At 42.8% G+C, this 13,277-nt stretch overlaps 1 protein-coding gene across 29 annotated transcripts in view; it reads right to left on the reverse strand.

Annotated features, from left to right (window-relative positions):
* Window positions 1-13,277, reverse strand: part of ADGRL2 (adhesion G protein-coupled receptor L2) — a 198,739-nt gene that overhangs the window by 82,964 nt on the left and 102,498 nt on the right. For all 29 annotated transcript variants that reach the window (XM_063939006.1, XM_063938985.1, XM_063938992.1 and 26 more), the window contains exon 4: window positions 1,870-1,979. In XM_063939006.1, the coding sequence (XP_063795076.1) occupies window positions 1,870-1,979 (110 nt within the window). The remainder of the gene's footprint in view (window positions 1-1,869; window positions 1,980-13,277) is intronic.

The raw sequence follows: 13,277 nt of genomic DNA on the forward strand, positions 1-13,277 counted from the left end.
TTATTATTATTTTTTTAGTGCAGCCTATATAAAAGGGGTCTATTCACGAAGCAGTGAAAGGGGTGGAGACGTTGCCCATGGCAACCAATGTTGAGGTAACATTTACAAAATGCATTCTATAAAATGGTACGTAGCAGCCGATTGGTTGCCATGGGCAACTTCTCCACACTTTTCACTGCTTCATGAATATACCCCAAATTCGCTGGAAAACAAATGGCATCATCGAGGCACGCAATGGCTTGCATTGTACAAAATGGCTGCTTCCTGTGTGTGTAAGCAACAAAATCACCTATAACCTCATCACACCCCAGTTTTAGATAGCGTTTATCACTTTATGCGCAAGACTGAGTGATTGGGCGTTCTATTACTGAACAAAACAAAACATTTCCTTAATGCAAGTGAAATAAGAGTCCTGTAGTGGAGAAAACATCATATATAACAACACGCGACATACATAGAATATATACACTACATAGTCGGGATGCAGGCTGGATTTCTTCAGACTCATTCTTAAAATATTCGCTAAAAGAAAAGATTACAGTTCTACAGTAAGTGGGTGACAAGAATGCGGTCTGTCTTTTCCCGCCAACACAGGAGAAATAATGATAATTAAATAATCCATGCACACGGAAACAAAGGCCACTTCCTGCATGATTACACAGACGGATGCGCCTTATACACCTATGCTTTGTGTGCTGTACGACGCCAGACGCACGGCGCAACCTAGACGCTCGCCACATATAGCTGTTCCTGGCCTTTCACACGTTTTCTTAAACTTAGTCTTATCGCAGCTGCATCCAAAGTCCGTAGTATACTGGGTACTTAGGATCAGTATGTCTGTCACAAAGGAATGGGCTGCAGATTAAGAGAAAGATACGAGGCACGAGGCATGGTGCGGCTCACTTATAACGGACCTCCATATTATGGGTTTATACCCAGGTTACCATCTGAGTTGCGCATAGCGACAGATAGCGTACCCGTGCATTGTCATTTTATGGCATTAGTGATGCATTTTTTGAGGAAAAAGTCTATGTTGGGACGAATAGCACAGCCAATGTCTATGGCACGCCAAACGTGGCTTCTTGTGCGATTTGGACACATCTGTATGATAACAAAAGTGGTAGATGTTTCCTATAAAGCCAGGTGTATTTTCTTTCTACCCTGCTTGAAGTAATTTTAGGACTTTATTTAAGAGAGTGGTATAGCAATAGGCCCCTGATTCCTATGTGCCAAGTCCAGTTATAATGTAACGTACAGCATTGCGTTATCGTTCCTCTCAGGAAAGCCGGAAGCACGAGAGAGGGAGTGAATACTTTTGCAGGCTATACCGGGCAGTTTCTCTCAGGAATGATTTGGCGACCAGGTGAGCGCAACCCTTTCCACAAAGCTTCACACCCCACCTCTGGCTCCAATTTAGAGTTTACCGACCGCGATTTTGCTTTGAAAACAAATATAATTCCTCAATAATGGAAGGATTGGTCTCGGCAAAAAGTGACTAAAACGCACAAAGAGAAGCGGAGCAGCAGGTAGCAGCTCCAGCAAACTTGTGATTGAAATCAAAGTCAATACTTTCTTTAGGAAAGTGCGAGCCAAATCAATTTGTCAGGCCCCAGCACTGGGCAGATGTAGACATTGTTTCTGGCACCTAGCACCGCTAAATCTCGCTTGTTTTCTAGAAAAACACTAGTACTGAATGCAAACACTTAAGGCTGCAGGAGGACATTTGGCTAGAGGACCAGTGTGGCTCTCTTCCACGTTCTGGGTGTAGGGTCACGTCTTGCCCTGCATGCGGAATGGCTCTGAATGTCAGAAGCGTATGCAGCGCCAGCATTTGGTGTTTCCAGGAAGGGACAGTTAGCGTTTACTTACTGTATGGTACACATTCATATTGCACTTCCAAGTACTTGTAGGTCCCTGGACACGGGTCAGGGAACACGTCCGATCCTGTGATCACCACACACTGCGTCCTATTGTTACACCTGTAATTAGAAAAGAAATCAGGCCATTAATCACTTATAATACAAACGTGCGGCTTCAAAAGAACCCCAGGTCCCACCCAACCAAATAAAAGGAAATAAAACAGCTACTAACACAATGAAGGATCACAACAAGTCAAAGACTCCACATTCCCTGACCAAATATTTTCTCATGAAGGTACTGATTCTGAAGTGGGAGGAAAGCAAAAAATACAGGGTTGGAAAAAAATAAACGTGTTTTTTTTTTTTTTTTTTTAAACCTTTTTTTTTTTTTGCATTAATGTTTTTATGAAAAATTTTTGAATCCTGCTTATTATATGAATACTGTGAAACATTGATATGTATTAGAGACCTTGATAATGTTTTAACGCTTCCTAACAGTAACAGTCCAAAGTCATTAAGCTTAGATATGATTTATTTGAATGTTAGTTGTGGTATCCCCCTGTCCTATAGGATTGTTAGGGTAGCTCTGGTTTGTGGAGTGTTAGCTGATGCTAGGCAGATTTAGTACATTCCTCTCTCTGGTTCACCCTACCCTTATTTTTCTGTTGTGTGTGTGAATTTACTACTTTATCAATTAGCTCTCTGCGCTGTTTATTATGGTACGGCTGATATTCAAATGATCAAACTACACAATTTTACTATATTTCATATGTTTTAATACACATAAAAGATTAGACCGGTCTAAAATATCATGAACAATGTAAAATAATAACAATCAGTATTAAAAAATACTATAGACTTAACACAAGGAGGTGGAGCCAAGCTACTCTATGCCCAGTTATGGACAAATGGTTTTAACTATATTTCAGTCCGCATAATAAACTTATTAGAATGCACATTCATTTGTTTCTGTAACTCATGTAGTTTCTTGGATAAAGCTTCTGTAAAAGGAGCGAAACGCGTCAGCAGTGTGGATTTTGGACCCATATATTCTCTTTGAACCTACCAATACTGCTGTTCATCGCCATCAACATCAGCCCACCAGCAATTGAGAGGAGAGAGACCGGGACCTGGGTGCTTGCAAGCAGCACCAAAACGGAGCGGTCTCGTTGATCCCTGTGGCTGGATATCCTCGTCATCAGCAGGCGTCATTGCAGACGCTTGATCCCCTGAAACCGGGACCGCGATACAGACCTTTGGGGCTTCAGTTTGCGATACACAGCACGGACGGTTACTACACGTAAGGCTCCGTCTAGGAGCGCATTGTCATGCTTTATTTCTGTCTTTGCTGACGAGCAGTAATATGGAACATTGTTCACCTATATAAAACATCTAAGGAACTTACATCCCTACATGGGTTACAGAAACAAATTAATGTGCATTCTAATAAGTTTATTATGCGGACTGAAATATAGTTAAAACAATTTGTCCATAACTGGGCATAGAGTAGCTTGGCTCCACCCCCTTGTGTTAAGTCTATAGTATTTTTTAATACTGATTGTTATTATTTTACATTGTTCATGATATTTTAGACCGGTCTAATCTTTTATGTGTATTAAAACATATGAAATATAGTAAAATTGTGTAGTTTGATCATTTGAATATCAGCCATACCATAATAAACAGCGCAGAGAGCTAATTGATAAAGTAGCTTTGAGAATCAGCACAGGGACCACCTGTGCTAATTATTCTGACTTGAAGACCCCAAGTCAGTAGCTCTGTATTGCAGCTTGAAAATAATTAATTGATGATATATTAATTGAATTTAATTATTTATTAAGCGCCTGGTTGTAGTTTGTGTGTTGTGTGAATTTACTGCATTGGTTCAGCTCACTCAAAAGACCACCACAAGCAATAATAATGTGGAATAATACAAGGCTTTTTTTTTTTTTTAAAGAAATCACAGCATAAAAAAAAATAAAAAATACAATTTTTTAGTTTAAACCCGCTAACCCCTGCAAAAAAGAGCCAATAACGATGGACCTAGGTAAAACCATGCACTGCAAGGGGGGAAGCATATGTAACGTGTGCAGAGAGCAAATGGTTATTGGAGGGGCGTGTCCAAAAGCAAATCGAAATTGCAGTGTGTAACATTAAAGCTACCCAGCATGTGTGGGCTACATGCAAAAGCAGCCAGTATTTACCCTGCAAGCAAAAATAATAAATGTGTGCCTAATTCATAGTTGTCCGCATAGCATACAACTACGAACCAGGCCCAGTATTGAGAGCGTGGCAGGGACACAGTCTACGGAAAGCTATTTACGGCAACTATCGATAATATTCCAAATATTTATTATATGTTGCAGTAATAATTCAAGCACAAATGAGTAAGTCTTCAGTGTTCTCCATCCACTGGCTACACAGGCCCGTATTGTAGGTAACAGCATGGACAGCTAGCAGCGTCATCAGAATGATCTGGTCAGTACTGACACAGCTGGAGAGAAACCCCGTTCTATGGGCCGCTGTACCTTACTAGAACTATTATAAACAATAAGCCATATGTCCTATAAAAAGGGAGAAGCCACCCTCCTCCGCGCTGCCTGCAATTATCTGCCATGAAAACATGTTTCTTCGAATGTCAGCAATGTTCTATCCTTGCAAACAAAACTAAATATAAAATATTAATAAGCGCATAAATCTGCTTTTCATCTCGCACTCAAAGTTGTTTTAAAATAACGTTGTAGAGAGCAATGTCAAGGAGCTCAACGTATTTGCAGAGACTTATGGTACAATTAATTTGTCACTTTCAGGAGTGGGGGAAAAAAAAGAATCCAATTCATTAATGATTTAATAAACATGGATAACGAGGGAAAAAAATGCTTTAGAAGCCGGAATTAAAACACGCAGAATAAATAGAAGATTTTAAACTGTATTTACGGCTCACGTTGTGAATGATCGGAAGCGCGGTAACCCATCAGCCCCTAGAATCGCTCAGTAATCCTATAGGAACAGTCAAAGCTATAAATAGGTTACGGTGTATAGCCTAAATGAGGATTGGGTATAATCAGCGCCTTAGGCTACTGTCACCTAATGTTTCGGTGGTACGGTTCCTGGATCTCGGCGGCATTTACACTTTTTTCTGATTGGCTCTTAAAATTCTGGTACAGCCGTATCTGCTTATTTCATACTGCACCCCCCATGATGCAGAACATGACATTATAATGTATAGTGTTTTGTAGGAAGGGTCAGTTTATAACCCTTATGGAAGCTTCACCTCCACAATGACCTAAAAAGTGAACGATGCTTAAAGTGCGGCGCAAACCGGACAAAAACATTTATTTCAATGTTGCATTTTAACTACAGACTGAGGATGCACAAAGCACTTTAAGTCTCAATTCTCCCCTGTTTATCACGTTACCGAGCGTGGAATGATGGGAGACTAGATTCTCTGTGCAATCTATTGTGCAAAGTGTTTTAATCAATATTCTTGTTCTACTGATTAAGCTGGGACTTCTGTTTTGGCAAGATAACATTAGTTTCTCTTGTCATGCTCCAAAAACTATTGGGAATCTTCAGCCGATCATTAGATATGCTACAATAAAGCAATAGTGCGTTCTCTTTCTTCCCTAAATGACTTCTCTGCCGTACTATCGCTCCTCATCTGCACCAGATCATTATTAGAGGTCCCCTGAAACTGGCGCGGCGGCTGTGTCTCTGGGCCATTGGATGCCGTTTTCAATCGAGGTTTCAGCGTGAAAATATAAATTAAGAAAATTTCATTACCACCTGCCAGGGGCCATTATTCAGTGCTATTCTGAGAGATTAAACATGCAGGATGGAAATGAAAGGCACGTGACATCAACATAAAGCAAAGATGGGACGACGCGCGCTGCAAACTGCTCCTACCGGAGATACAAGAATGCAGATATATACGGATATATAGAGAGCGGTAACTAAGTACACAAGCGCGCACACACAAACAGGCTGCCAAGTAAAGTTTCCTTAATGCATAGAATCATGTGTTGTAAAATGTAAGGACAGCTTGTACAGTGCAACTTCTATTCCACTATGTATCTAGTCCTTATTATGTAAGTAGAGCAATTGCCCAGTACAACTTCTCTGGTTTCATTCTGCAATTATTTTCCAGGCTCATATCAGTTACGCGGAGAGATGTGCAGCCATGACAGTTCTTATTCTACATGCATTTATAGCTGCATAGTACAACTTCTCTCGCTTTGTGCTACATGCATTTATAGCTGCATAGTACAACTTCTCTCGCTTTGTGCTACATGCATTTATAGCTGCATAGTACAACTTCTCTCGCTTTATGCTACATGCATTTATAGCTGCATAGTACAACTTCTCTCGCTTTGTGCTACATGCATTTATAGCTGCATAGTACAACTTCTCTCGCTTTGTGCTACATGCATTTATAGCTGCATAGTACAACTTCTCTCGCTTTATGCTACATGCATTTATAGCTGCATAGTACAACTTCTCTCGCTTTGTGCTACATGCATTTATAGCTGCATAGTACAACTTCTCTCGCTTTATGCTACATGCATTTATAGCTGCATAGTACAACTTCTCTCGCTTTGTGCTACATGTATTTGCCAGTCATGAAGATTACTGTACGTTTAGAAATGGCACAGTACAGCGTTTCGGACTCCGCATTTGTGCGTCTTCCAGTCCAGGGAGTACGCTAGAATACAACAGAAGAGAATGAGGAGATTTGGTGCCCAGGGCAGACAAGGGACCCCAGATATTGCATACAAATGCTAAATCTCCACCGCTGCAGAGGAAATTATGGAAAATGGTAGACAAATGAGTTTGCCCGGAAACGGGGTGAGCAGCTGCGCCCTCCGAAACTCTGCCATCATAGGAGATGAGATGTGCAGGAAAGTGGGTGAAATGAAGTAAGAAAGTGCAGCTCCATTAAAGTGATTGAAAACTAATGAATTTCCCCATGAAAAACCTTCAATGCAAAGTAACCATGAAATTAAAAAACTAAATGTAGTGTAATTAATATAAAAAGTACACGTATCCAGAGCCAATCCTGTTATTTGTCATAGATGTGTTACACACAAGCACTCTTATTATCAGCCCATCATCATCGGAATCAGCACCATTTTCTGCCAGTGGTGAGTCTGTCATGCTAAATGTGTAAAAACCTTTTAGAGATTATTATTTCATAGTAACAAAAGGAAAATACGGTTTATCCTTTATTTATAGTGATCTGGAGCAGATTCAGAACCTCTCCCTGCATTATAACCAGTATGGTCAGACCCAAGTATCCTCAGCACTACACACAAATGGGAACATTCAGAGAAACTGGTCAGCGGGTACCTAAAAATCTAACACTTCAAAATGTGGCCAATAGCAACTAATCCAGGGAGGTCAGGCAGCACAGAGGAGGAGCATGTGGGGGAGGTCAGGCAGCACAGAGGAGGAGCATGTGGGGGAGGTCAGGCAGCACAGAGGAGGAGCATGTGGGGGAGGTCAGGCAGCACAGAGGAGGAGCATGTGGGGGAGGTCAGGCAGCACAGAGGAGGAGCATGTGGGGGAGGTCAGGCAGCACAGAGGAGGAGCATGTGGGGGAGGTCAGGCAGCACAGAGGAGGAGCATGTGGGGGAGGTCAGGCAGCACAGAGGAGCAGCATGTGGGGGAGGTCAGGCAGCACAGAGGAGGAGCATGTGGGGGAGGTCAGGCAGCACAGAGGAGGAGCATGTGGGGGAGGTCAGGCAGCACAGAGGAGGAGCATGTGGGGGAGGTCAGGCAGCACAGAGGAGGAGCATGTGGGGGAGGTCAGGCAGCACAGAGGAGCAGCATGTGGGGGAGGTCAGGCAGCACAGAGGAGCAGCATGTGGGGGAGGTCAGGCAGCACAGAGGAGCAGCATGTGGGGGAGGTCAGGCAGCACAGAGGAGCAGCATGTGGGGGAGGTCAGGCAGCACAGAGGAGCAGCATGTGGGGGAGCTCAGGCAGCACAGAGGAGGAGCATGTGGGGGAGCTCAGGCAGCACAGAGGAGGAGCATGTGGGGGAGCTCAGGCAGCACAGAGGAGGAGCATGTGGGGGAGCTCAGGCAGCACAGAGGAAGAGCATGTGGGGGAGCTCAGGCAGCACAGAGGAGGAGCATGTGGGATGAGGAGCATGTGGGGAGCTCAGACAGCACGTAGGAGGGTGGAGCTCAGGCAGCATAGAGGAGGAGCATGTGGTGGTGCTCAGGCAGCACGGAGTATGAGGAGGAGATGCATGTTGGGGAGTTCAGGCAGCACACAAAGGAGGAGCTTGTGGGGGAGCTCAGCAGCACAGACGAGTAGGTGCAGCATGTGGGGGAGCTCAGACAACACAGAGGAGTAGGGGCAGCATGTGGGGGAGTCCAGTCAGCACAGAGGAGGAGGAACATGTGGGGGAGCCAAAGCAGCAAAGAGCAGGAGCATGTACGGGAGCCGATGCAGCACGGAGGAGGAGGAGGAGCATGTACGGGAGCCCAGGCAGCACGGAGGAGGAGGAGCATGTACGGGAGCCCAGGCAGCACAGAGGAGGAGGAGCATGTACGGGAGCCCAGGCAACACAGAGGAGGAGGAGCATGTGAGGGAGCCCAGGCAGCACAGAGGAGGAATTTGAAGCAAGTTAGGGGTAGGTGGGTGCATTCTGGAGCAGGTGTGTGTGTGTGTGTGTGTGTGTGTGTGTGTGTGTGTGTGTGTGTGTGTGTGTGTGTGTGTGTGTGTGTGTGTGTGTGTGTTAAAATACTATGCAGCAACCAAGAAGCATGTTGGAGCATTTGGATCAAGTGTGGGGGTATTTTGGTAAGAGTGCTATGCGAGTACTCCGGTCTTTTAGGGACTATTTTTCTTAGCTGAAATGAATGGTAATACATGGCCCTTTGGATGGTTGAAGGCCCTCATATGTGGCCCTTGAAGACCACTGGCTTGCTCAGCACTGGTCTAGATACTGAAGGTACACGTCTGATTGGTGCTATGGCTCCAACTAAACAGGTCTCCTCCTGGTATGCTTCCTTATCAATTTCCATTTTTTGGCAGAAAACAAGGAATGCGGATATAATTATGTTACCAAGAGAAACCAATCACACACTATCTTTGTATTTAGTAATGACAGCAAGCATCTGATTGGATGCTATGGGTGAAAGCAAAAATAAATAAATAAAATTGTTCCATCATTGATTTAATGCATCATTTCCATGTATTTCTATACAGTCTTAGTTTAGGGAAATCATTTGCAGAAATGTTCACCATTGCAGTGTGAGAAGCTGTAAATGCACTGACATTTACAGTCGAGACAATTGGGATTCGCAATGGGCTTCTCTAGTTATTTCAAATTAGCGAGGAACTTGATACCAGACCATACAAAAGATGCAGTGTAAGAAGACATAACCTTGCAGGACCTTGGAAGCAATCTCTGGATTTTTTTCTGAATAACCCCAGCTAATTATCGGCAAAGTTAGAGGCTTAGTGGCAGGTAATTTTTCTTGCAACGGGAGATTTTTGGCTTTTCAATATTTAATTAGACTGGTTATGATATGAAAATTCTTGCATATACATGCTCGTCAATTTTCACACCGTTTCTCCTAATTACGTTCACATTTAGATTGGTCATCCTAAAAATCACCTCTCTTATAATTATTTACTCCTTAAAGAACACTCAGGAGGAAAAAAATATTTTTCACCTTTATGGCACTTGCGCTCCACAAATTGCTTTCCCGAACCGTTAATTACCCACTTAGAGGATTACAGGCTACAATAATGCAAAGGAACCTGCATTTAGGAGACATTTTATAGGCTGGAAAAAATATATATAAAATCTTGTTTTCTGTAAAGTCACCCAAGAGGACAGGGCTCTCTTTATGTTATACAGCAGAAACTATACGGCGAGATTGCTGGATTCCGGAGGGTAACCGTGGTGATTCATTTGTGTAACTCAACAAACCGCAAGAAATGTGGAAAACTGGACAGAATTAATTAGAGAATTCACAGCGAGCTAGTATCACATTCTGCAGCTTTTTAAAGGGACATTTCATTAGTTTCTTTCTCTTGTTAACACAGAAATATATTTTAATTTGAACATATTTATTATTTGAAATTCTTTTTAAATCACAACGTGTTTATACACCTCTCGTCACGGTTTGTGCCATCAGTCAATATAACCTTATAAGCTGGTGCTTTATAAGAAAATGTTAATAAACTATACAACGCCAAATCATCGATTGTGAGCGGAACCGATAAGCCAGTACAAAGCCCGGTATAACAATATGCCAGAGTTTGAGGCCTGGCGAGAAATCTTTGTGCACAGACCAGTAGTTCTCAAATTGTGTGCCCTGACACCCTGGGGCGCCTCAGGACTCTTGCAGGGGTGCCCCGGGTTGGTGGTCCAGGACCAATTAAAAAGGTTATGGTCAATGTAATAGGCAAAACCTGCGCTGGTGGTTTCCAATCATAAACTATGTGGACAAACAGAAGCAAATCCTGTCCCTCACCACATAAGGATGATATATAAACACAATGTACTTAATTTAATATTTCTTTCTAAATTTCTCAATAAGAAACTTTTGGCCTAGGGGAGCCGTGAAAATTATTTTGATACTCTAGGGTGCCGTGATTCTAAAACGTTTAGGAACCTTTTGCATAGACGGTTACTAGTTTATAGCCCTATAAAAGCAAACATTAGTATTTAACTGAAGAGAACAAGATTTTTTTTTTTTAAATATGTTATTTAGAACAATTTAACTTTACCATGCGCACAAAAAGTCTACAAAACAACATGTAAACAATAAAATAAAGTTAATTAATTATATAATCTGAAATTCGACAAAGTGCATCACTGATTTACGTAACTCATGATGACTCTGCAAAGACTTAGCACGGAGACAATGAAATCCCTTACGGCACGTATGAACAATTCAGAAACTTATCGCAAAGCATTACACACCTCACTTAGTCGCATGAAAGTCTTATTTACCACAGTGTGACGCGCCCGTCCCACAGAGGGGGGAATTAGACTTTGCACATCTTAAAACACCTGGGAACTGTGAATTTGCACATGCATGCAAGGTGCGGAGCTTAATTACAGCAGAAGAAGATGGGGTGTACACTGCACAGACGGTGACATGATCTATACGGACATGCAGGAGGGTGACAATACAATGTGACCGTTTGCTCCCAACCACCTGCCAGGAACCTTATAAACCTGGTCAGGGGGCAACTAACATCAAACAAGTGGAGATGGAAAGCATTAAATCCACAGGATTCATCACTGGTGTTACTGGCCCATTAACTACGGATGCAGGCAGGGTATCCGGACTCTGGGATGACATCACTTAGGTCGACAGTCATTGGTCGACACTAGAAATCGGTCGACATGCAAAAAGGTTGACCTGAGTTTTTAAAAAATTTTTCTTTAAAAAAAAAAAACAAACTTTTTCATACTTTACGATCCACGTGGACTACAACTGGGAATAGTAACCTTGCCAAAGGGGACAGGGTGCACTAATTGGGGTTCCCGGTCACTTTACAAAGAAAACAAATCTAAAAAAACATGAAAAACTCATGTAAACCTTTTTTCGTGTTGACCTAATGGCCATGTCGGCCTATTTCTAGTGTCAACCTAGCCATTGTTGACCAACTCGGTGGCGTCCTACAAATACACATTAATGAAGTGTAACGTCCTATTAATAATGGAATAAAGCGAATGTCCGTATTTACTGAAGAGTACAATAAATGGCGCTGTCGAGCGGTAGATAGAAACTCCTGGCAGATACATTTCCATTTTAATCCTTTTATCGGAATGCTTAACACTGCAGGAATCTGGTGAGTTTACGCAATTAGAGGCTCCGTTCCTGCAATCCCCGGCACGGAGCAGAACTGGGAGAAAATGGGATTGTATTCACAGGCGCTGTGGGCAGCCGGCAGGGAGTGGCTGATAAGACAGCGACACAGAATTGCCGGAGGTGTTCATGGTAACTGAACAGGAACTCTGAAGCATTCAGCCAACATTTTATTACCCGAAATTCTATCTTGTTTAATTTCCCCTCCACGAGGGAATCCTGTGAGCTCACCTCAGTCACTTACATTTCCCAGAAATGATAAATGCACACAGAAAATGATGGCTTTCTTATCTGGCGTTTTAGCATGAGAATGAGCGCAGAACATATTTTTGCAAACATAAAGAGACGGACGAATTTAGCCGGTGTTAAATGTTACCATCTAAACAGGGAGCTATGTAAAGCCAGGTTCAGAAGAGAAAAATGACAAATCCCCTTCTAGTATTAAAGACAGATACAATCTGAGACAACGTTTAGGAAAAGATTGCTTTTTTCTCTCTTTCTTTTCCTTTCTGCAGATATGCAAATACCTACATAGAGTAGCAACTCGATAATGCAACCGCTGCGCGGGACTTAAATACAATGCGACAATAGCTGACAAACTGGCGGGAAATACATAAGTTCATGTAAATGGTCAACGCCGGACATAGCGACACGTCGTCTCCGCAGTCGGGACAAGATAGGAAGTGCACACAACACAGCGGTCAGCGTAAGACTAGTACACATAGATTACAGAGAGTAATGACCTCACAAGACGTCCGAGAGGCCGCGCCACGTTTCTCAGATAAGCCGGCGTCAATCTTGAGACGCAGAGATAGGCTGTGGGCTGTTGTGGAACTACAAGCAGCAGCAGGTTCTCATGATAAGATCCCACATCATGATAATTATATACAGAGACAGAAAAGAGGGGAAAAAAGCACACAAAGGAGAGATAAAGACGCAGACAGAACAGAGAGGCCAGTAGTAGATATTAATACGCTGTATAACGATGAATCACACAATACAGGCGAGTGAGGCAGGTCATCTGACAGGGCCGTTAGCTTTCCTCCTCGCAAACAGTAAGGCACAGAAGTTACAAAGTACATTCATCAAAACTTCTGCAGCAATCTTGCAGGAATTTCACAATTTCTACTCCAAAGGTCGGGCTCTTGTATCTCCGGGGACCTGGCCCACTTCTGTATAATTTCCCAAACCCGTAATATCCCACCAAATAAATCTCTCCTGTAAGTAGTCTAATTTAACACAAAAAAATCCTCTAAACGAGATGATTTATTAAACATAGTGTTAGTTGAAAAATCAGATTCATCATTAAAAATCTGTAGTACATTCTTCTCATCCACCCCAGGCCGCAAACCCCTGGCGGACTCCCGAGTGGCTGAAGTGAAGTGCTGTAAACTACACCCATAGTGCGATATAATGTGGTCTGTAGAATGTCTGTAATCGCTCTGGTGCGAGCGGGTATTTCATGCTGAGGGGCACACACAAATAATGTCTGGTGCCCTTCACCAGGTCACATCTACATAACACCGGGGCATGGTGCTACATAGTATATAAAACCTGTATACATGGAATATACAAGTG

This window comes from Pseudophryne corroboree, chromosome 9, assembly GCF_028390025.1.
Source record: "Pseudophryne corroboree isolate aPseCor3 chromosome 9, aPseCor3.hap2, whole genome shotgun sequence".
NCBI classification, from domain to species: domain Eukaryota; kingdom Metazoa; phylum Chordata; class Amphibia; order Anura; family Myobatrachidae; genus Pseudophryne; species Pseudophryne corroboree.